Below are 26,466 nucleotides of genomic sequence, written 5' to 3'. Positions count from 1 at the left end.
GGCTGAATACTCAGTTTTGTAGGAAAATGATTCCAAGAGTCATGAAAAAACTGATCTTTTCGTGTTTTTACAATATATGATAATTTTATTCAATAAATACTCTCTGAGTTTCATCACATGGAATGATACGTGTGACGGCATATTTTCACACGGAACTTCGTTCTCAGTGCGCCGAGCACTTGCCACATGTAATAACATGTGGTTTCCAATATTCGGACACGTTCGCGCTACAGCCGACGTCTATATACGGGTCATACATCGTTCCGTGCGGCTCTGTGTAATGCGTGTGAATGTAATGGCAATATATACACAAACACAAATGAATATTATTACGCTACATGGAATACAAATGTATGCTCGGATCGAACGCAAATATTGAAAAAATACTCTTCGACAAAATTAAAATAAAACATAAACATCAAAAAAAAAATTTACAAAGTAAATTTAATGTTTGCAGCTCTCTTGCTATGTCTATCTTCTTGTTCAATATTAAAACCGAACTCTTATGTATTCGCCGAATGTGACCAAATTTAATCAAAGAGCATACAGAAACAAAAACAAAATAAAAATCGTAAATGAAGTATCGAATTCCAGCTCAAAATATTGGTTCGTCATTAATCCAAATGATAAACAACACAAACACGAACAATGCACGTATTTTTCTCTCTCCCTGTGTCTCTTTCTCTTAATTCCGCCACAATTGTATCGACAGCCCTGCGTTTTACAAATTTCTTGTGATTTGCAAATGTACGTTTAGTGTGTACTTATGGATGATAGAAATAAAAACCAAATAGAATTAGAAAAGAATAACACAAATCTTATCGCAAAGCAAAGCACTTTAATAAGAAAGTGAACGAGGGACAGACAAAACCAAACTCTTTGATGACTCATTTATTATCACAACCGAGCTCGAATTGAAGAATAATTCGCTGAAAAGTGTTATGCAAAATGTGACGAATGTACATTCTTATGCGTACAATTCAGAGATTGAATCAACATGAAAAAAAATTAACACATGATTGTTTATATATTTATGTTTTTTATTCAACTCAAAATGATGTCTTATTTCGATATTAAGTAATGAAAAATGTATATTTTATGTCAAGATACGTCAAACAGTTAAATTTATCGTGACGTTTATTTATTTATTTCGATGGAAATAGATTTTTACGGTGATGGCTCTACTTTTTCTTGTAGAGCTGCTTCAACTTTTCGTCCAATTCTTCCTCAGACATTGGTGGTGCCGTCTGAAAATAAATATAAAAAATGTGTTACAGTCTATTTATGTTCCTCGGGATAAAATTTATCCCGGGGTATAAAATGCAATTTATACCGAGGGATAAATTTCGAGGGATAAAAATCGCAACTTATCCCTCGGACAAAACTTCATGCTGAACATATGAAAAATAAATGTTTTAATAGTTCTCGTTGTATGTAAATGAAAGCAGAAGTGGTTTTCTTGTAAAACATTCAAAATACAGATGGATGTGATGTTAGACTGGTCCAGAATTTTTTTTTCCTGAGATATTCATATTAATTTTGAAAATTGGCCTCAAAAAAATAAGTTTGACATCAAAAACTCGGAAAACGTAGAAAAAAACCACTTTCCAAAGAGGTTGATAATTTTTTCATTCCACTCGTTTCGGAAGCCATTTTAGATCGCAACATTTCGAACAAAATAATTTTTCCAAACGACTTTCGGCAAAAACTGATGATAGGGTTTTGTTTGACCCGTCAATATATATAACTTTTGCCAAGACATTAGCCCATGAAAATGCATTCTGGGCCAATTACAGTGTGAAATGACAAAAAAAAAATTCAAATTTTCGGCATTTTTTACATTTGCCATCCAGGTGGTAGACTTTTGTTCAGTTTTGACTTGTATCGTGTAGCCAGAACCTGTACAAATATTTGGTTAGTTGTCAGATTGCGATTTGGATGGAATTTGGCGTCAATTGACCCAGACATAAAAGACCAATTTCAGACCAAAATGAGCAAATCACGAACATGAGCTTCGGTTTGACAGATAAAAGCAAGCAATTTCTATATTTTCTGCCTTTGAACATCTAGTATAATCCTTTATGAACATTTTGGATACTTACACGACCAAATCGAGTCATGTTTTCACATAGTTCTACCCTGATATTCGATTAATTCGATTCCAACCCTAAAAAAAATCGATTTTTGATCGAAAAATCCTTAAGTTTAGGCTTTTCGGGATTGGAGTTTTGGCGCAAAGTTATATGTTCTCGAAAATAATGGGTGTTTTCTCAGCTAAAAACACTTAAATTTGACTTTTTGAGGTACCTCCCGAACAAAAGTTGCGTTTTTCATGGATTTTTGTATGAAATATTCATCATTCATAACATGTAAATGAACAAGAGAATCAATTTCTATTGTTTTTTTGAGCCTATAAATCCAAATACATTATTGTCAGTTTGATGGCTGAGCATCTCAGCACTTCGTATGCTGCGGATATATCCGAGCATATCGACGACGCATACTGTGTAATACAGTGGCGTGCGCTGCTACGCGCAGCCACAGAGCAGAGCAGAGACTCGACCACGCCACTGTATTATAGTATGCGTCGTCGATATGCTCGGATATATCCGCAGCATACGAAATGCTGAGATGCTCAGCCATCGGAAAACACATGTTTGATTTGGTCTAAATATGTTTATTAGTTTATTGGGAATTCGCATTGAAATGTTATAACCGAAGTAGAAGTTCAAGGAAATTTCAGATAAAATTATTGGGCCAAAACCAAACTTGTGCAAATGCGATCAGCATGAAACTTTCGGAATCTCATTTTTTCGCCGAATAAAGAAATGCGAATATATAAAATGCGTCTATTTCATCTGACTCCTACATGCTGTTGTAGTTGTCTGCGTGTGTCACTCACACATTTCACGAATGAAAAGGCGAAAAGAAGGAATGCAATTGATGTAGTAGCACATGAATTGTCAATGCGGCAGAGTGATCACAATATTGTCTAATGTGCAAAACTGTCAACAAATGTATTGACGGTTATTAAATATGAGCCGAATGTTCAATTTGGCCGTTAAAAAAGTACTAATACGACAAAATCGTTTAAAAACACTTTTTCCCAACTTTTTTCAACTTTTCTGGACGTTTCTAAACGTGTCATAAGTGTTGGTGTGATTAGAAATGATATCTGTTTCTGATCGATCTGACACCTCCGGGATAAATATTTACGACCATGTCCCGACATGGTCGTAAATTTCCGAGGGATAACACTTATCCCGAGGGATAAATTGCATTAATCCGAGGGATAAATATAATATCGGTATAAATTTTATCCCCAGGTGGTATAAATTTTATACCTCGGATATAAAATCCAAGCAAAAGAACCTGCCCAAGAGAAACGGCCAATATGTTTATACGCTGTCAATCCGTCGAAAATACACTACAATATATATTCACGCTTATTGGACGCCGAATTCAATATATAATCTAGTGTATTTTCGGCGTAGTCTTCAGCGTGAAACATATTGAAACATATTCAGGCGCCCTCTGATGGCCATGAATGCATTCATTGATTCAATATGTTTCACGCTGAAGAATACACCGAATATACACTAGAATATATATTCAATTCGGCGTCCAATAAGCGTGAATATATATTGTAGTGTATTTTTGGCGGATAGACAGCGTATGAACATATTGGCCGTTTCTCTTGGGTGAGTAATGAAAAAAATAACGAACTAAATGTCAGAGGACTTGAAAATCATCTCTATTACAGCATTGTTAGCCTGATAAAAATTTTGAGGTAAAAAATATTTATCCCTGTCAACATAAATTGATTTTATACCAAATCGGACAAACATTTTATACCTCGGGATAAATTTTATCCCGAGGAACATAAATAGACTGTAAGTGAATTACGAAATCCGATTAAAAAGACTGTAAACCAGCTTTCGCAACTTCAAGTGAATGCACGTATGAGTATGAACCTAAGGGGATTTATCTCTCGCGAATGCTGCGAATGCATTCGCATTACAGAACAAAAATTCGAATGTTTGCGAATGCGACGAATGCGGCTATGACAGCGAACTTGTGACTACATAATTCATTCGTTCATTCGTGTGCATGCATTCGCAACGCTGCCGTATGATTTCTATGTAAACACACGCACTCGTATTCGTGAGAATGTTCGAGAACAGCGAAATACGACTGCTATACGAATGCGAGTGCGAATGTTTACATAGAAATCATATGGCAGCGTTGCGAATGCATGGCACTGAACGCGAATTTGTGAATGAAAATTCGAATGCCAAACCGACATAGAAGCCCTTAGGTATGAACTCAATCAAAAAAGTCCTTCCAATTATTGAAGAAGCATCAAATGGATCAATAAATATTCCCAAAAGCAGCCGTTCATTCAAAAGGGATATAAAAAAATCATTCGAAGCCAAGTTTTATGCAAAGTGTAGCAAATGTAAAGATATCGGTGAAATTGGAACCTGTGGCAAGTGCAAAACACCCATCGTGAAAGAGAGAGACAACTTTTTTATTTACATGCCAATTGAACCTCAGATTAAGACAACATTGTTCGAAAACTTTGACAACATAATTGAATATACGGATCGTCAGCGGTCCGATGAATTCACAGATATTTATGATGGCAAAATTTTTAAGGAAACTAACGAAAAATATCCCGAACAACGAAGAGAAGTCTGTGGCCAATACAATTATATCAAAATTACTTACATCCCAATATTAGATTTTTACCTCAAAACATTTTGGTGGCTGGACTTTACTACGGAATCGGGAAGCCAGACCCATTCGAAATACTCTTCCCGTTACTGCAAGACTTTCGCTACCTACTCGATGTAGGAATAACGATATTCAACGGCGTTCAACATGATTTCATACCGCTACTGCAATATGTTTGCTGTGACTTGCCAGCAAGAGCGATGCTACAGAATTTCAAGTTCTCAACTGGTACATTCGGCTGTCCAGTGTGCATTCATCCAGGCTTATCAAACAAAGAAGACCGAATCCGATACCGATATGTGAAGGAAAGCTCACCGTCAAGCCTGAGAACTCACAATGACACAGTTATGCAAGCGTGCTCGGGCAACAAGAGCTATGGTGTTAAAGGAAAATGTTGTCTAACAGTTTTACCTCACATTAACATCATTGATGGTTTTAGTACTGATTACATGCACGGTGTTTTTTTTTGGGTGCAATGAAGCGGTTGATTCAAATTTGGATTGGTAATGTGAAAACCGGATCAAATTTCAAGCCATTAACAAAACAACAACAAAGCATATTCAATCGACGTTTGACATTGCTAAAGCCGTATTCCAGAATCAGTTATCGACCGTAGTCATTGGACGACCTTGGAATTTACAGAGCGATCGACTACGAGAATTTATTATTCTTTTACTTAAAATATGGAATGAGAAATATACTTGGAACGAAGTACATTGATAATTTCGAAAAATTATCGGCAGCGATTTACGTTCTTTCTTCATCGGAAGTCAGTGAACCTGGAATTCAAATTGCTGAAAAACTGCTTGAACGATTTTGCGACGAATTTCAGGAAATGTATGGTCTCAGCGCAGTCACAATTAACATTCACTTATTGAGGCACTATGGCGATATTGTGAGGAAACTTGGCCCCCTTTGGTGTTATTCTGATGTGTAAATGTGTCCAATGATCCAAGAAAAACTTCACCAATTAATTTCTGAAACTAGTACTTGTTATGCACTTCTTCAAGCTCGAACTGCGCTCCTGATTTGGTCCTTTGATTTTGAATTTCATTGTAGAATTTTCGAATAAACCTCTGTGTTCTTTTGCATCCACATCAGCAGGAGAAGGACTCCGGTCTTCGTGGATAATTAGATGTATTTCACGAGCAGTTGTACGGCAAATGTTTTGAAGAATCATGATAGCAAATTGTCCAAACTTAACAGGGGGCTCCCGAAGACTGTTCAGTAAATATAAACCATCAATTATGTCGACACCAAAACTTGCTTGACTGTTGCTAGTCGATGAATTCAATTTTGAAACGAATAAAGTTGTGAGCTCTGACTTTCGCTGGTTGGATAACATAGATCCATCAAAATGAGCGAGCGAATGTGGAACCGCAGTTAATGAATGCGACAGAACATTCTCTAAATCAAGTTCCTTTTTAAGAGCCAGGCACGATACTTGACCAAGTATGTTTCTTTCAGCTATCGTCTCGGTGATGTTTTTGAACGATGAATGCTTATTTTTGAAAATTTCACTAGAAATTTTTTTGATAACATTTCTTTGTATTGGACGTTCAAAACGACCACTGACATTCTTTTTTGAATGTATCCATTTGTTCGATGCCATTCGTCTCTACACTCAGAAGGAAATCGGTAGTTTGTGGTGAAGCAGATTTTCCCGAAGATAAGTTGAAAAGTTTTTCTCTGTTCAAATCATCACTGAATGGATTGATGTTCTGACATATTTCTTCTGTGACTTTCTTTAAGCAATCTTTAGAAAATTTTATTCTTGTATTCGCCTTCGTTTTCATTCGAGTCATTGAGACCCAGGTTATTGAGCAACTCGGTAATGATGGCCGTTCGAATAGTGTGCGTTTCACTCCATTTTTGATGTGCATCTAACGTATTTGTAAATGCTGCAATTCCTTTCAACTTGTTTGCAGCATTTGCATTAATTGTCTGTTCTAATGTTATACCGACTGCTGAGCGACAAAATTTTTTTTCGTTCTTCTTATTGATAATACCCCGTTTATTGTTGTCAATAAAACTGAACCAAAAAAAAATTCAGCATTGTGTTTGCAAACAGATTATCTTATTTTTCATTACTTATTACTTTTGGGTGGTCCACTCATTACAACATTCCCCTTCTTTGGTTTCTACTATAGTTCAACTAGAATACATTTTGAAATTAATTTAAATGAGCAAATTTGCTATATGTGTTGACACATATTTTTTGCACACAATACCATCAGAATTGTGTGTGTAAAAAAGAGACAACAACACCCACGTTTCATACGGCATTTTTTTCATTTTTTACGGTAAATTACGGTAAAGTTAGGGTAAAATTGAACTCAAAATCCGGCAATAATGTAACCGTAATTTTTACGCTTGGAGTTTGTTACTTGGGTATGCAAATACAAAAATCGGAACGGGTTCACAACCAACGAGAGTTGCATCTGAAAGAAGTGAACTGAATGAAATCATTGGACTGTGGAATTTCGCACACGATTTGCCGCAACAACAGTGCGATTTATTCAGGTTGTTGGAACGATGGGCATCTTCCATCATTCAATCATGATTTAATTAAATTTAGCATAAAGCTTATTGGCTTGGCACTTAATTTATTTTATGTTCTCTATGCATCGCATGGCACTTGATTGCCAATCCAAATAGACGTGTTTGGTTTTTTTCATATTACACCAACTGCAAAAACGGAAGAAAAACCGATTCGCGTGTTTTATGCACGAGAATTTAAATGAGGCAAATGCTTTGCTTTGCTAACGGACTGTGCTGTGTGGATTGAGTAGCAAAATTTATAGCTTGTTACAAAGCGTTTGAATCGTTTTGTCGACTTTTTGTTTCGATGATTTCATATTTGAAGCGATTCGGTGTTGTAGCAGCAGACGGTAAATTCAAATGAAGTTTTTGCAACATCAACACAAATACATACATACATATCCGTGCACGGTCAGATGTTTTTGCCGATGAAAATGCATTCAATGGTCGAAAATGATTTTTATCACAAATAAAAATAAATGCAGTGTATGTTTGAAATGAACTTATGTGCGCATGTTCAATTTGAAATATTAGTGACAGCTCAAACTTATAAAGACGACAGATTATTGAGAGAAAAAAAAATAAGAAGCAATATTACAAGGTTACCAGCTACTAGTTACTCCATTCAAAATGCACATTCGAAAGGAATTTCCACGACGGGAAACCATCTTCACACCGCTTTATCCAACAAACAAATGGTGAGAACGTCGATCATTGGCATCGCTAATCAATACAAGCACTCAGTCACGAGTTTTTCTTGTGTTTAGACAAAACGTCCAACGGATATGGATTATTATTTATGTTAACGCTTTGATTAAAAGATATGCGTTGCAATGAAAATATTTTGAACAAATATACCAAGTTTTTTTTTAAACTGAAAAGCTACGATTTAGATGAATATCCAATTTATTAAATAAATAATGCTTTTTTGCAACTGAATCGAAATTACGGTTCTAGTCGTTTTCAACGGATTTTCTTCTGATTTCTTGAATTTTTATTTTGTGTGTTAGTTTTATCGCTTCTTTCTTTTTATCAATCATTTTCAGGCTTTGATCATAAATTTAACAGGAAATAATTGTTCACTTTCATCTGAAGTGCAGATTCTAAATACAAGAAGGAGAAACTAGAGGAGAAACCTTCGAAAATCATAACTAGTCAAACACTAGAGGTTATAAAATAAATTCAAGTAGAAACGTTTGTAACTTTCTCGATGATAATAGCAAATAGAACAGGCCAAAGATTACCTTTCACATTTATGTGGTTATTTATGTGCTAAAAACGATGTATCGATTGAGCCCAAGTCATTTTATTGACAATCCAACAAAGATGTAAGCCACACTGTTATTGTTTAAATAAACATATAATATGCTGTCCAATTGCATGCTCGCATTGGATTTAGCCAGATTATTACAATTTGATATTGTGGCAATAAATCGCTTGATTGATGTTTAATATGCAATTAAATTGTGGTAAAGTTAGTAAATTACATTTTTTTTTTCCAAATCGATCCGTTTCCATCACACAGTCGCAATGTGTATGGATGTGGAAAAGAAGTTGCATCGGATGAACGGTCGATCGAGAAGGCAACATTTTGTGTCTTGCCATGTTTTGAGTTCGGCACAAGTGAATTCACATTTACCTTTTGATCGTTGCCATCGTCAACATCGATGACAGTTGAATGTTTCAAGTAAACGAAATAATTTAATATGCTCCATAAATGCCAGCATTTGATCAACCGTAGTGCAGTGCATTGATTCTGCAGAAACGGCTCACAATGACATGCTCCATAGATTGAAACAAAACAAAACAAAAATCATAAATTTATATGACAGTAAATTGTGAAAATCATATTGGAAAAAAAGACACATACTCAGCAACAGTAAATGGTTTTCATTCACAGCCAACTGACGCTAATTTACTGAAAAAAAAAAACCTAAACAAATGACATTCGAACTGAATTTATGCTTCGGAATATCTTCTCATTGGGAATATAACGAACGTTTTGAACTTTCTGTGTGCTACTTGCATGATGGCCTGTCAGATCCTATGCAATTGTTTCGAATGCCATATCTCAGCGGAAAGGGAGATTCAGCAATTGCGATTTCCAATGAACAGTGTTTGAAAATTTATGCATATTTTGACATAATTTTTTTTTCTTTTCATATTTCAATTGAAAGGAAACGCAAGCGTATTACAGTCGCAAATCAACAATCCATTCAAGCACAAAATGACATCCATTTACCAAATTCAGCGGATGAATAAAGGTTTGTATTCATTTTCGATTCGCATCTATATTTGGATGCATGTTCATTTTTTTGTATTTGACTTTGATGAATGTTTTGCCGAATCATGTTTGACGTCGACATCGCCTCAATTATGTACATAATCTATTGAAAAAATTGTGTTTTTGTCAAATTTTTTGTAATCAAATACAATCGATACCGTTTGATCGGAATTTTCCGTTTGAAGATGCGCCGACAACACCATTGAGAGAAATTCACTACACATTTTTACATGTGGCAATTAAGTAATCGTTATCAGATTTCCAACCACTAATTTTACTAATATATTGATGAAACTCACAAAATCAGCCATTAATTAATTTAATGGGGCCTTAAATGATGTTGATTGAATCGTTGATCGACTGTGAAATAAAAACATCACGAAGAATAAATCTTTATTTGAGCATCATTTTTGTTTTGACATAACTAATTGAGTGTGAGCAAAAAAAAAACTAATTCAGAAAAAACACAGCCTAACACAGTAATCAATTTGGCGAATTTCTTGGAATTAGTGAGATTTTATATAAAACTTGCGAGAAAAATTGGGACACACCGTCGATTAAATAACCAAAAGAAGACGATCGCAAATCATCATGTGCCTAAGGAATTAGCTGAAAAACCCATTTGCCTTGTTTTATGTTGATGTTGTTGTAAATTCCATAAATTGCAAATATTATTTAATTTAATGCGATATGATTGCTAATAAAATAATCAATAAAAACATCTGTTTCATATTTTCGGTTGCATAAGTCACGGCGCTCTATCTCAATAGAGCGAAAAAAAAGTGTCGTTGACACGAAATTTTGCACGAACAATTCATACATATTCATGCAGAATATTAATTTGTTTTCCATTGCTTATCATTCGTAGAAAGCTTTCGCTTTTAAGACGTCGTCATGTTAGACCATTAAGCATGTTATTCAATCGACAAATCATATCAAAATATTTAAGCTATTTCTTTCTATTGATCGTCGTGTGGGTTTTGTCTTCATAAATGAGTCGATAAATATAAAATGTATGCAATGTGGAATGAAAAGTCCACACAGACAATAGATAAATATAGAAGACAATGAACGAGATGTGATAGAGTCAGCCAGGCAGTCAGTCAGAAAAAGTCATATCAATGCAAATTGCAACAATGTCACTTGAAAACTAGCCATAATATGCAATGCGATTAAACGCCAACGGCAACTGTCGATATTCAAATGATTTTCATACGCTTCAATAAATGAATATTTAACTAGCAATTGAAGATAATAAATTTCATTTCGCATCTAATTGATCGATTGAATCAAAATGTATGAAAGCAGTAAAAAGCAACGACTTCTTCTCAAATGTTTGCATCCAATAATCTAATGAACTGCAACTTTTTTTTTCTGTGAAATTCTTTAATTCATTATTCATATTGTCTGAAATGTAAGATGCATGCCACATACTTGATGCATTCTTACATAACCCATAACTAGTATTAATAATTCATTTTCTTTCTCTCTGTCTCACTCAAAGAAACGGTGAAAAATTGATTCAGCCGCAAGCGATCAAACCTTTTCTCTTGCTCTCCGTTCATAACCGATTTGTGGCTATTCTCTGGAGTTATAAATCAAATGCATGCACATTTACATGGATTTGCTAATAGATCGACCGTTCAAACGTAATAGTCAATTAATTGACCCAAACAATAAATTCACTCGATTTCAACATAAAGCTATTATCACAAATACCTCAGGAACGTGACCTATAGCAATTCCATTGATATACGATCTTTTATGGCTCAATCAAACGGTTAGTGCCATTTGATCTTTTCGAGTGAGTATTACAGTGAGCTTTCGTTAAATGGCGCTATGCTTATGTGATCTTGGCCACGATCGCAAAAGTTTCAAATGACAAACGATGTGGTTTGTTGCGTGGAGGTTGAAGTGGAGAACGGCGAACATTTTTGTGGTTCAGCAATTCCAATTGGCTGTGGAACAAAGTGAACATTGGCGATCTCTATGTGTCATTTCGGTGATGGAGAGCCTTTATGGTTTGTTCATTTGATAAGACATGAACTTTGATTTGCTTGGTTCGGCTTAGTTGCCGAATTAATTTGAACGGTCGCCGTTATTGAATTGACCATGAAAATATTTCGATTTATTGTGAAATTCGTGTACACGAAGTGTCAAGAATATTCAAGAAAGTTATCGTTCAAACACAAACGTATCAAATAGCTCTCGAATAATTGAGAGAGAAAAGAAATTCAATTCATTTGAAGAAAAAAAAAATTCCAAGCATTTGATTTCTGTTGAAATTGCAAAAAGTTTTCATTTCTAAGATGAATTAGACAAACCATGCGCCGTCTTTGCACTTCTGCCATCGTGGGAAATGAACTGAATCGGTAAAAAGTTGCACGCTGCTCATATATCTGAGAGACGCTTCGATGTCATCAAAATAAATTGATCTCATTTAAAACATCCTGGGAAGAAAATGTTCAGCAAACGATGAAAAAAAAAAGTCAAAATGCAATCGAATATTTCTCTGTAAAATTGGTTTCTTTTTATTTTCCCTTCTTTCTTAATCGTAATTTGTTTTAAACAAGTTTAAGTTTTTGTGTTCATTTTCATTACTTATGCTAGTTTGTTTTCGCTGAATCGTTGATTTTCTAGCTCTTCTCAACTCTGTATTACTTAAAACTTAAATGGTGAAACGGTTATGATTGAAAAGAAAGAAAAAAATTGGAATGGCTGCTCAACTAAAATTGATCACACAAAGTCATCACAACAGACATTGTTTTAGTTAAATCAAATTTTGATGATCCAATTTGTTTCAATTTTTTGTCGCAATGAGTTAAAATGGGCGAAAATAAATAAGATGTGATTGTTGAAAAATTGGCAAGTTGCAGATGACTATGACAGAGAAAAAAGTGTGTATCAAGTAAATTTCATTGAATCGCGCAAAAGCAAAAAAGAAGAAGAAATAAATTCTTAGTGTCTAATACTTGGACGAATGTTAAGTATCTGTTTTTAAGGCAAATTTACTTGTAGGAACCAATTCACTTACAAACTATTTACATTTCTTTCTTCTTCCTCAATTTTTTTTTTTTATACAAAAAATTTCATCTTCTGAATCGCATTTTGTTTAAACAAAAGAAACGACCATAGAGAGCAATGCAGTGGAAACAGTGCAAGTGGTTGGTACGTCCGTTCGAATTTGTCGCGCACAAATTTTTCAATGAACTGAAAAATTGCCGAAAATCTGAACGGACATTTGTTTGCAAATTATTTATATAAATTCATGTTGTTTTTCCTTCTAAAATGGCGTTTTTAAACGATCGATTGAGTTAAAGGCAAATATTTGGCGTTTTTCTTTTGTTATTTCCATGTCGCGATTTCCAAGCGTAAATCTAAACTAAATACATACATAAATACTTAGAGCTTTATATCACAGCGTCAAGATAGATCTAAGTAAAAAGCAATTGAAATTTACTAATTACATATTATCAAAAATGTCCTTAGGGGAACAACTACGAGAGCAAACATTTTTTTTTTTCTGTTCGTTGGGCACATTTTTTCTCCTAATAGGTTTCATTCTTTCTTTCTTTTTCTTCTTCTTCTTCTTCTTCATATAAATTAAATGTCGACACAACATGAACGTATCACGACCTATCGCTAAAAAAAAAATAAATTAAATAGTCTGCATATCGATCAAACCCGTATGCATATTCGATGATATCAAAATTAAAGAATGATTGAGTTACTATAATACTTTCGAAGGAATGGTGATGGGTGACGATATTGGCGAGTTTGATTGAGTGTACATTAGATTTGTGGTGCGACTGTTGTTGTCGTTGAAGTCTTTGACGCAACCATTGGTTCTGCTGCTGCTGCCGATTTTACGGCTGACACATTTTTCCGATGATTTCGAAACATGTTGATTTCGTTGGGTCGCAATGAAGCAATCCCCTTTCGCAACTGCTTCTGACTTCGTGCCTGCTGTGGACCGAACAGATTTCGGTGTTTCTGGCTCCGATGTCTCTTCATCGATGCAACACTGCCGTCAATATGATTTTCGTGCAGATGATGCACATTGTCAATGCTTGGTTTGTTCACTTTTGTCCGTACAGCACCAACAACAGCGTTCTGTTTCAAATTTTTCTTCAGCTTTCTGGTTGGCCGTGGCTTCTTCTTAATGTGGTGATGTTGTTTTCCCATTCGATTTTTCAGCACTTGTTCCAAACCTTGTAGGTATTCGCTGAAACGGACCTTTGCGAATTTACTGTCGATTTCATCGACCTCGTCCACATAATCAGATGTCGGTTTGCGTATGCGCCGGCCATTATTCCGGAATGTCAGTCGGTTGTCCATCATTGCCCTTGACAGGATAACTGGCATCTTCATCCCAGTATTGTTGATGGCCGTCTCAATTTCACACAGCAAATTCTTTGCGAGTATCAACAGGTACTCCAATGTTTTCGTTTTGTTAATGTTCACGTTTCGAATGGTGTCGTGATGCAATTGCTTATATCTCAAGTACTGAAATGCACCAACGTACACTTGCGTCTCGATATGGCGCTTTCGCAAGTGAATCTATTCAATCAACGAAAAAGAAGAGAAAGAGAGAGAGCGAGAAAAAGGAAGAAAAGAGAAATTAGTCATGTTTCAAAGTCATCACGTCATAAGATCATACAATGCATCTACATCTTAATCTAGGTGCTAGCGGTTTTTATGCCCACTGGAAACGGATCAAAATGCCAATGCTCTGGCTACTGATATTAGCAACAATTTATCTAATATACGAAAGGTTTCCACGCTATAACCATTTATGTTATTATGGGCAATTACTCAAAGAACCCTTCGTTTTATTTTTGTTTAGAATAATGTGCATCGATTGTTTGCAGGCAGAAAATGCACACCCGCAACCGAATCGAAGTTCAACTCTTTTTTTTTAAAGAAATATTTTTGCTGGTTTTTTTTATCCACACACACACAACTTTCGGATGCAGAATTGAACCGATGCCAAATGGTTTCCAGTCTAACTGAGTCGTAGCAATGAATTAAAATCAACCACGTGCCCAGAGTCGAGTGATTCATACAATGAATTCAAATTGAAACAATTTGTGTCAATCTGTAATATAGACATCACTCACCCTTTATGCTGAATGTTCGTGATGTATCGAAACAATATATCCATAGCATAATTGTGGAATTAACATTCTTTTATTGCACGCGATATGCTTTTTGCACTGGTTTGTGGGCCGTGCTGAGCAGATTTTTATACAAATGAAAGAAAGAAAAAAAACCGAGTTGACAGAGATCGTTAGCGGAAAATGAACGATTGAATTGTTGAGCACGAATGTGTCGCACGATGTGTATGTGCCATTCGATACGGCTGCATAAAATATAAATATTCACCCCGATCAAAATTGAAAATGAATGACATGATTTGTTCGTTTCTTTCTTATTTCGCTCTTCATTCATGCGTTGATTTGAAATGCGTTTTTATTTTTTCGCAATCGACACACTGTGCAAGAACACCAATCGAACTTAACTGGCTGTGTGGTTTTTAACGGGTCGAAAAAAAAGCAACGCGTGCACACTGCACACACACAACGTTGAAATCAAGCGTTAAATTGTTATGTCGTGTCAACAATTTCATTTCATGTGCACTTTGAAAGTGGAATCCTAACGACGGCGCGAATGCACTCTGTGATTGTAATATCATTATTATTGGCCTGCATCGAATGACTGTTGTTTAGATTTATTTACTACAACAGTCTTTTTTTTTGCTAATTAGTAAGAAATAAACATTGCGTTTGTACTGTTTGAAAGCCGATCGGAGAGCGCTCGACGAAAAACCCATACACGACTCTCGGCTGTCTGCAAAATGCAACAGCAGCAGCAGCAGTGTTAGCACAAGCATCGCTCACACAAATCGCAAATAGTAAACGGAGAAGATCAATTTCATTTCCGTCACACTGTATGCAACACACACACACACACAGCATTGAATGCTGTGGCCAAACAGGACATAAACACTTGTTATGTACAACAAATCATAATAACTATGAATTACGTACGAGCCACAACAGGCGAAGAGCAAAAAAAAAAAAAATATAAAGGAGGAGAGAAGAAGTAGAAAAATTATTATTAAAAACAATAACAACAAATGAAAATCGTGCGATCGTTTGCAATTTCTCATTTCAAATCACACATTTCGCTGTGTTTCATTACTATTATTACTTGTTATTATTAATTTTTTTTCTTTTCTTTTCTTATGTCGGATTTCTTTTCTATTCGTCCCGTTGCGAACGAGGCACCGAGGCCGAGGTGTGAGTGAGTGTGTGTGTGTGTGTGAGTGTATTTTGCGTTACTCTCGCCGAAGCGCACAGATCAAATGAATAAAAAGAAAGATACACCAGAAACTAAAAACGGGACTGTAACAATCGTGTAGATTTACCGACAACACTCGAAATGACCATTCAGAGATTGTCACACAATGCCCACCACCAACGCGATACCAATTCACTTGACACATCATTCGCATTTATTTCACCCGTCGGTCTGCCAGCCGGACTTTTCGATCGCATGTGCTGATTCTTAATCGGGTTAAGTTGTAATCACCACAAGCCGCTTGTTATGCTGTTTCTCGCTTCTGCTTTGTGTGTGTGTGTTTTTTTCCATCTTCTTTTGTTGCTGTTCAACGAATAATCCTGACTTAATCGCATTCGCTAATAATCAGAACAATTTTGCGCAGACAAATGCAGTTCAGAGATTAACCATGATTTATATATGTACGATCGCAACGATCGAAGAGCCATAGAAATTTATGTGAATGTTGTTTTTTTTTTGTTCACTGACCGAAGTGAACTAATTACGTTCACAATAAAGCGCACAACAAACGTAAAGCATCTCTTGATTCGATAATCATTTTCGTTCGCTTCGATCGTTATGAACAACAACCGAAGGCACGAATATCAATCTATCTAATAAATTTAACCGGCTTCCATACAGATATCATACTTTAAGGTTCTAATCGGTACAACGATCGAGTGAGAGATTATGCAATGGAAATGTTAAAGAAGACAGACTGATTGCCAGCAGAATATATCGCTTCACTTTGGCCATAATTTTATGGAGGAAAATATGATCAATGTCATTGGCCAACTATCGTACTTAAATTACCGAAGGCACATAAACTGAACCGAATTCAACAACAGCAACAGCAGAAGCAACAAGAAAAAAATCAATGCAAATTTTCTATGTTTTTTTTTTAATACATGTGATCTCGTGATATCTTCTTCAGTGGCATTTAAATTTGCTATGCACCAGATAATTTTCACTTGGAATAATTGATAGAATTAGACTACTTACATTGGATGTTGATGCATTGATTTGCGCGAGGAACTTGTATGTGGCGTTGAATGGCTCTGAGAACCATTGTGACACATCATCTGTATCGATGGCTTGTGCGCGTTGATCATTCAAACGCACCAAATAATTTGGCAGCTCATTTCGTAATCCTTTCAGCGGTTTTGCCTGTGAACAAATCCAAAAATTGCAAATTGAAAAAAATAAACGTTGAATTTAAATTGATTTGTATCGAATCAGGAAATCGATAGCATTGAACAATCTGCGTGCTATTATTAGTAAAATAATTGGGCTATTCACTTACCGTTCGATTTCTGTGATCGCTGAAGGTGTCATTTTTTGGCACCGTACCACCGCACGAGTTGTTCCAAATGATTTTATTTGGATGGAATTGATCGTTGGCCGGCCAGTAGTGGCGCCTGTGCCTTTGACGTGCCATTGATGGTGCACCGTCTGCAAAGCTAAGTAGAATGCAAAGTGCAACGACAAGCGTTGTTAAATCTGAAAAAAAATGGAAAACGAATTTAGTTAGTATAATTGAATTTTGATATTCCAAACAATCTTTAAATAAAAACTCAAATATTTTCATGTATATATCGGACACAACAAACGCAGCAGCAGCCGCAATAGCAGAATTGGCGTAATTTCAGGGGTTTTTCATCGCAATGGATTTCCCATTTTTGATAGCATGAGAGAGAAAAAAACCGAAAAAATCGTGCGCGCGCGAGAGTGCTATTCGGGTATTTTGTTCGTTTAAATTATCATTGTAGCGGTAAATAGAAGCGAAGTTCAGTGAGTATTGACAAGTAATTTGCATTGTTTATGACGATCACGTGCACGCATTAAAATCACAACAACTGAACAACCGAATTCGAAATACTTCTCAAGTATATTAATTTTTTTTTTGTTGTGTCTGTGTGTCCAAAATCATACGGACGGAGAAAAGAAATCCCCGATTCCGTTTCGAAAACGAATTTTCGGCTACAATTCAAACAAAAAAGAAACCCCTTAATTACCAAGTGGGAATACAAAACATTAGAATCGAATTCAGTTTGATATGTAAATTTTCACAATTGTTCGTTGTACAAATAAAATATCATCGTAGCATGATTGTGCAAAAATGAAAACAAAAGCGAAATGAACATCTTAGGCTGTGTGTGTGTGTGTTTCTTTTTCAAATATCAATTAGTCATCGTCATTCTGTTGCACATTTTTATTTGATTCAGCGATGCGGTTATACGGCAAACAGTTGCATGCATTCAGATAAAAAAATACAACGATCTTGTAATTATATCGGTTTTGTGAGCTCGTATACGGCGTTACGCAAACGTTCAATACATTCTATATCAAATATAAGCAGAAAATCGAACACACAGCACGGCAACGAAAAAAACAGCAACAACAACAGATATTTGCTACTATACTCTTTAAGAAGAATGCATATCTGTTCGCACGCAACGTGTAGGTATACGAGCGCAAGATCATTCCTGCATTTACGTGCAATTAACAGACTTTCTTCAACGACCCAAGACGCTAAGGTTTGCGTTTTTTTTTTTTCGAGTGTAATTGTAGAGAAAAAAAATTGAAGTACAAAACGGATTTAGCGTGGAAATAACGCTGCCTTTGCAGGTTGGATGCTTTGTTGTGTAAACATCAGCGTGATAACAAGTACAACAACAAAAACAAGGAGAAAAAAACATTTCACGAAGACACAAAAACGCTTCGTATTTTCATGAATGAAACTAGAACAAATGAGCGCAACCGTACGTACGATTCAAGTGTATATCCGTGAAGAGCATTCTATCTATTGAGCATTCAATATGAACTCATAGATATAAATATATATAGTGCATGCATACACTGTGTGGCCACCGTCGCACAAGCGCCTTAAATACACACACGCAGCTGATTATGCCTCCGTGTGGCTGGCTGGTGTGTATGCACACACAAAAACCCGGCGCTTCTCAATGAAACAATATAACCAATTCTGAAATGTAAGCGATACAAACCCATAAACAAATCATATGGTTCTGTGTCTGGAATAACAATAGCAAAGAATACACGATCTCAAGCCGTGCTGATAAAATAAACGTTTGATATCGTTGCGTGTTTTGATTTCGTTCTTAGTTTTCTTTTTTTTTCTGTGTGTGTTCTCGCTTTATCGCCCCCATCGCCAACAGAGTTGCACTGTGTTTTTGTATCACATTTCGATTGGCGTTGAATTTCGGGTGATGTTCGGACGTTTTTTTTTTTTCAAAACATTCTCACGCATCAACGGCGACCGAATCAAACAAAATCATACGGTTGCCACATCGGTTGGTCAGCGAAAATGGGTAGTTTGAAAAGACAAACAATAATTCAAACGATGAGAAATAAACAGATGGAACTGTTTCGATTCTTTTTGGAAGTTAATGGGCAAATGACACTTGGGCGCCAGTTCGTCAAAACATTGGATAGAAACAATAAACATTTGCAATAAACAAACGCTTATATTTGTAGATCATGAGCTATTGTTCATAAATGATGTAATAATGATTGAAAACGTGTAAATTTTTGATAAAATTTTCATTGGAAAAACTCAAAATTATTTAGAATCGGAAGTGTTTTACTATCAAGATAATTGCCGCAAGTGGACATTTGCTAAATAACAAGAACAATACTTGTTAAGCGTGTGCCTGTGCGTGTACTACACAGTACGCAGGAAAAAAAACTGTCGTCAACTGATGATGATTCATTTATTAATGACTTGAAATTCGTCACAGAATCTCGCTTGTATATTGGCTGCGGTTACATTCAACTCTCGAATTTGTGAGTGTGCGAATTGAAATGGGCAAATATGAAAGCGAAAGAAAGAAAAAAAAAACACCATACAAACTGGGATCTGTGTATGGACAAGAAATAAAATGTGAAACAAAGAAACAGAAAAAAAAAAAAAACGATCAACAGAAGTCAAATAGCAAATTGTAGGCCGAAATGAATCATTTAATCTATAAAAACGGCATTTTATCAGGTGAAGTTAGCGAATCAATGCTGATTAGTTTTGTTTGCCGGTTCTTTTTTTTTGCCGACGGTCTAAAGTGTTCGATCAATTTTGTACATGTATTTACGAGATTTATTAGCACTAATTTAGTAAAAAAAAATATATCTACTTAAAAACTATGTAATAAGAGAAGGAAAAAAAATCGCAAAAAATACACACACCGCATCTTCTTAGCTTCACTGGCACACAAAACAATTTCCCAATGTGATCAATGATGGAAAACTTAACTGATCCACCGGCAACGAGAAAAATTTTCTAAACTCTTTTTTTTCCGGACAGTTCACTGTTTTTCAACTAATTTTTTTTCTCTCTAGAAACTTTGTTCGTTTCTTGTCGTCGTAGTCGTTATTATTTTTTTCTCACAAAATTTATTTTCAATTTTCATTTCTTGGACTTTTCACAACAACAGAAAAATATCGCACAAATTGACAAATCAATATTAAGAAAAAAAAAAAAATCTCAACGTTGATCGTTGTCGTCGTTAAAATTGAACAATTTCACAATAGCATAAAATTAGTGTTTATGTCGTCGGGCACGAAATAGTAAGTAACTTTGCACAATTGTTGATTGAAAAAATAAATTAGGACGAAAACCGAGGAATAAATTCTTTTCTTTTTTTTTATTCAATCGCGTATATCGAACAACACACAACCGTTCGGAATGATGGTTTCGATGAGAATATGCAATGATACGAATTTCGAATCGTGTTGGAGAGCACACCGATGTGGGAAATGAAGAAAAAAAAAATGTATGTAGTCGAGTGAGAGAGCGACAATCGTGTGTGCGCTGATTGAGACGTGTTAACGTGACAATGCTCGGAACCAAACTGAGACTGAATTTGTTATTTCGTTCAAAAGCCCATAAACTAAAAAAGATTCTGCAGTAGAGGCAGCAAGGTGTCTGTGTCTTCTCTTCTTCGTTGTCGTCGTTGTCGTCGTTATTGTTGTTGTTAGTTTTTTTTTTCGAACGCTGTGATTTGTTGTTGGCTCGCTGCTGTCCGATTTGTTGTATGCGCAATGCGTTTGTGTGTATTTATATGCATGTGTGTTTGCTTGCTTTTGCTTTGCGCGCTCCCTCTCTCTCTCTCTCTCTCACACACTCACTCGGTTCGGTTTGTTTTGCCCTTGCTGAGATTTGTACAAATGCGATCGAGTATACAGAGCGAACGATGGATCGCCAGTTTTTAGTGTGTGAGAAAAGAATTGTGAGAGAGCGAACAAAACACGTAAAAAGGAACAGAAGAGAGAGAGAAATGCTGCGGAACGTTCTTTTGGGGTGAATGAAAGAATCACACGGACAAGAGAAGAAAAGAAAGAAAGAAAAGAGAAGAGAGTGGGACAGCACTACTGATCACATGCAAAATTGTACAGAGAGACCAAAGAGCAATTGCACATAGCAGTTGAGCTCTCCAATGCAATGCAATCGAAGAGAACGTTTGAGTCATAGTCGTTGTTGCACACGGTTCGGTTTACTTTTTCTCTTTCGCATTTGTAATTTCGTGCGTACTTTTCTTATGCTGCTGTGTGGCTGTGCGCGACTGTGTGAATCAGTTAGTTTCGCACTTTACAAGTTGTAAAATGCACACGGACACCAATTCACCCACCCGACTGAATGCTGTGTCCGAGAGGGAGATAGCAAGCGAACGAAAAATAAAATGACACAACTCGAAACACACGGTGGATTCATCACTATCGAGAGTGGCATGCATATTCATTTTTCGATCAACGGGCGGTCTTCTATGTCTCTATATTCAATTTAATGTTTTATCACACATTTATCTCTTTCGCTCGCTCGCTCGTTCGTCGTGCTCATCAGTCGCGTAACGCGTGAACGTCTTTTGTTGGGTCTGTTGTTTTTGACTGTTCATCATATTCGAAATGTGCAACAATCAATAAAGAACCGACTTTTAATCCGATAATCACCTTTACGGCCAATAAACACGACAAACACAACACGAACCAACCACTCAACTTGTTGGTCACCAAAAGTAGCAAATTTAATTGGGTCTCATGCTAATTTACGTTTATTTGAATGATACAAACACTTCACTCTTTCTCTATACTTTCTATGGTCGATGGTCGATGGTTTATCGAACAATGACTTACGTTTAGTTTTTGCTTTATACGCTTGATATCTTAGTCATTGGCCACGTTGATGATATCCATTGTCTATTTTTAAACTAAAGAACGGTTATTTCACAAATTTGCGAAATTCATATGCACCTGATGCCGGTTCAATCGAGCCAGTTTTGAATTATAAAAAAAAAACACAGTCGCTAATTTAATAAAATTATGAACGGTTTTGTGTTTTTGAAAAGAAGAAATTTAAATAACAAATGCGATCGATGAAATCGCATCTAACCCACAGAAAGTACCACTGGTCCGCTGGTACAGTGCATTAGTCATACTCTGAACAAAAAAAAACTATTGAAGCATTTTGACGGTCTATTATGTTACATTCCATCAGAGAGGCGGGGGGAGCAATATCACACAATATTCCAAGAATCCGATTTGAATTTCGGCAAAATATGTATGACGAATGCCGTTTACACGATATCCAGCACTGCCGAAACGCTATACACAAAAACGAAGCTAACGCACCATGTGTAATCAATAGTGGAAGTGCCGTTTTTTTTTTCTCTCTCGTCTGTCTGTTTTCGAAGCGCGGGCTAGAGTCAAAGCGAATAGTCTAAATTGAAGAATTAGTCATCTACGCCAACGGCACCGTCGCGGCAGCAAAACGATGACGATGCCACGACTTTGGCACTCTTATGGGCCAAATACATGAGCAGACATGCTCACATCTTGTCAATGAACAATGACGCGTAGTCGATTTTCATGAATGAATATGTTGCGCGTAGACAGAGAGAGAGAGAGAGAGGGGGAACGCGTGTGCTCGAACCGAAAGTCACACACAAACATGCTTCGCATACGACCGACCGACAACCAACGTTTCGCATGCTCCACGCACACCACATTCGCTTTCGTCGATTCGTTTCGAATTACAATTGTTGATGCTTAAATAGTTCAATCGTTGACCTACAGCATGTTTGATGAGTAACAAAGATCTAAACAAATCGATTATCACATTCCGCAAAATAAAACACATCGCTTTGTTATTGTTTGGATTTGTCATACAGTCAGAGTGAACACATCACAAGTTTTAATCCTCCAGTTATCAGATTGATAATGTGCTTCAAGTGGTGCAAAACAATCGAATTGATTCACCTTATATTTGAATAGCTGGAATACTGTTGTGCGCTCGTCATACCTCCTAAATAGCTGAATTATGACGATGCGATGTACAAACATTGAGTGAACGCAAATACGAATTCGTTATCGTGACACACACCGTTTTGCAACGAGAGAATATTGAAGCAAAAAAAAAAATAAGCAGCGCCAGGCAAGGCAAAATGACAAATTGACGATAAAAAAAGAGCGAGATATCAATTACATGAGCCGAGTATGACACGCGACCAAACACCGAACGACTTTTCACTGCGAACAAAACACGAAGTATGATTAAGCCATGTATTGTTAATATGACCGCATCAATTTTAATGTATAACTTAAAAATTAACGACTCGAAAAACAATCACGATATTACAGAATGCGAAAATCCCAAAACCCATATAAAGGCAATTCAATTTGGTATGTTTGTGTGTGTGTGTGACTAATATTCACTAGAATTTCCGTTTAACGGTTGATTAATTGGCCTGACGCCAATCGCACCGCTACATTGTTATGTTTTCGATCACTGACTGCGTGTGCATTTTATTTTTGTTGCCGGCACAAATTATTAACTCAATATTATGTAATAATCGAAATGCGTGACGAATGAGAAACAATTCAAAATATCAGACGAAAATAAAGCGGCGTTTGCTAACCGGCTTTAAATCATTGCGAAGAATTCGATGTTTTCAAACACGTGCTCAACAAATGCCTGTTTCAAAAAAAAAAAAAACGCACACGGCTTTTCGTGAATGAATCTCGCATTTGTTTATAGAGTTAATCCGGTAATTTAATGCTTTATTGTGGTTTTACACTTTGCAAAATTTATTAGATCATTATTTACGGGGTTTGTGTGTGCGTGCGCGTACGACTCTTGCATTCGTCAATTGATTGGGCCAATTTGTAAAGATATTTTACAGAAACTGTGTCTCGTATGTGTGTGTGTGTGTGTGTGTACTCAAATCGACCGTATTTTCGATAAATTATGTTGCCATCGAATCAAAGAACATTTTCATTTCTGAGTTTCTGACGGAGAAGAAAACGAGCGTAAAAATTTCACCGTTTCGAATATGCGTGCAAGCATGTAAAGACGAAAAATAAGAGAGAGAAAAAAAAAAATGCAAAAAACAGCAACTCCATCGTCGTCCATCGTATGTGCCAGTGCACAGCAGAGAGGAGACATATACGCAAAACTAATTGAGCCAATAAATCAATTTAAATTTTTGTAGCAAAAATAAAGCTATGGCAACGAAATCGAAGCGCGAGCACGAGCAATTGTGATTATGATCCAGTGATCAATATTAATTGGCATATATTATCAAACAGGTGATTATCGGCATATTTATACACATCTCGCATCGTATGATCATTTTCCAATTGGTTTTTCACCATCAATTATGCGCCTTGCGGTCGATCGTTGTGTTGTTTGTTCACATTTTATGCTCAAACACTATTTCTTTATGCCGTTTTTGTTTTGCTGCGCTGCGGCCAGATTCGATTTAGCCAGCTACATCGGGATATTAATGATATAGAAATCGCAGGGTGCGTGTGAGTTCACTTGCTGTGCAGACAAAACATACACACACACACACACACACATGCACATGGAATTATGCGCTGGCAAAGGCGAGCGCGAACTCGAAATTCAGTCAATGATACTTCAGAAGAGAGATTGGCTGGAGAAAACAAGGAAATCAATGCGAAGCGAAACGATCGTACGCTACTTTAAACATATTATTAACACTAATTTAATAGACTCATGTGGTTTTCATGCACACGACCACATCTCTTATCGTACGTTTAATTGATGTTTTTCCCATTCTTTCCGACACTTCTTTATTACATCCTCAGTTTAAACTGAGCTATCACACAGATTAGCATCGGTGACACAAAAAAAAGGTATCTTAAATAAATAGCTTCGACGGAAAAGATGATTGAAAAACCGATTGATTAAACGTTGAATAGCACATTGATAAAATTGCTAATATTAGGGGAAAATTGATTAAATCCACTTACACTTCATAATTTTGACCATTTGTTTCCTAGTAAAATTAAACGGAAATCTTCACACTTATCGTGGCGTATGAGTACTTCTTACGAAGAAATAAAAACACTTAAACTTGAACACTTTTACTCTTTTCCTGAAGGTGTGAGGTGAGCTCCTGTTCAATCAATGAGATCCATTCATTGAGAGTTTTCGCAATGAACTATGCGTTGATAATGCTGTCCAAATGCTTATATACGTTGTGTTCTAAACTGTTAGCTATCGCCTTTTGTGTGATGTTTGTTCTTTCGTTTGTGTTTCGCCCCCTTTTACACACACTCATTCTCCTTTTCTCCTTAACGCACAAACGAAACCGATCACATCGGCTGGTCATCGTGTATGTGTGTGTGTATGTTGTGATTGACATTGCCAATTTTATCATCGATTTATGCAGCATTGAAAAGTGCAGCGTTCAAATTTTCGCTACATTGTTATGATTTGTTACAGTTTATTTACATTCAACATTGTCGTCAATCAATTTCTGTACACATATAATAATGGGGGAAAAAAGTCCCGCCAAATTGTTTATACTTGAAACATTCGATTGATCTTTCGTTCGCTCGTTCGTTTTGCGCTTGTTGATGTAATGGATGTGAGAGAACTGACGTGTACTGCATTTCCTTTTATGGAGAATCGGTGAATTTAGTCATCACTTGTGCAGAGAAGAAGATATGAATACGAGTCATAATTTAGAAATCAAACATTTTTTTTCTTTGAATATCTTCATAAAGATAAACTGAATATTCTTATGACGGGTTTTAACCGGCCGGCGAATATTGGATCAAAGCGCACTCGAGAATTTCGGCAATGAGAAAAAAAAAACCTTATTGTGTTAAATCTGTATGAGTTGATCTATTGATTTTGTTGTTGGCCTCCAGTCGTTTCTTTTTCAGGTTTTTTTTTTTGTATGTTCAGTTGATGGTTTTTCCTTGTGCCAGCTCCCGCAACGCTCTCTTCACATTAACCAATAGAAATTCGGCCTTTTTCAAGTGATTTCTGAAAATCATGGCATTCTTTTTTTCTTCATTCATGTCCTGTGCGCTCGCATGGCTCCTCCTTTTTCCGCTTTGTCTGATTTCATGAATGAATGGCGCTCTCAAGTGTTGCATTCACACGCAAAAATCATCACACGCTACAAGCTCAAGATGGTATGCTGAAGTCGTGTGTATTTGATTGAAATGTCTTAATCATCGAAATCGAAACTCGATAAATTTAATGACAAATCAATACTAGATGCATCGACAATTAT

The 26,466-nt window shown here is 36.2% G+C and overlaps 1 protein-coding gene across 2 annotated transcripts; it reads right to left on the bottom strand.

The window, feature by feature from the left end:
- Window positions 1-12,067: 12,067 nt before the first annotated feature.
- On the bottom strand, window positions 12,068-25,357 carry LOC129568968 (uncharacterized). 2 transcript variants are annotated; one of them, XM_055447315.1, is made up of 4 exons: window positions 20,103-25,357; window positions 17,208-17,404; window positions 16,907-17,071; window positions 12,068-14,122 (listed from the first exon to the last, which is right to left on the bottom strand). In XM_055447315.1, exons 1-4 carry the CDS (start codon window positions 20,107-20,109, stop codon window positions 13,355-13,357), a joined length of 1,137 nt encoding a protein of 378 aa, XP_055303290.1. In that variant the 5' UTR covers window positions 20,110-25,357; the 3' UTR covers window positions 12,068-13,354. The 2 variants fall into 2 exon arrangements, with proteins under 2 accessions (XP_055303290.1, XP_055303289.1); XM_055447314.1 differs by having other exon boundaries at window positions 25,190-25,357.
- Window positions 25,358-26,466: the final 1,109 nt, after the last annotated feature.

The sequence above is a fragment of the Sitodiplosis mosellana genome, unplaced genomic scaffold (assembly GCF_009176505.1).
Source record: "Sitodiplosis mosellana isolate CC-2019 unplaced genomic scaffold, AAFC_SMos_1.0 Smas_scaffold_30, whole genome shotgun sequence".
NCBI classification, from domain to species: domain Eukaryota; kingdom Metazoa; phylum Arthropoda; class Insecta; order Diptera; family Cecidomyiidae; genus Sitodiplosis; species Sitodiplosis mosellana.
Note: the sequence above shows the minus strand (reverse complement) of the source record. Positions and strands in the feature narration are given on the sequence as shown.

Bases quoted from the DNA above. Each gene is read 5' to 3' on its own strand.
- LOC129568968 (XM_055447314.1), bottom strand. The intron at 17,072-17,207 runs GTAAGTGAATAG...ATTTGTTCACAG, and splicing joins GCGATCACAGAAATCGAACG to GCAAAACCGCTGAAAGGATT. The intron at 14,123-16,906 runs GTAAGTAGTCTA...TTGATTGAATAG, and splicing joins TCAATGCATCAACATCCAAT to ATTCACTTGCGAAAGCGCCA.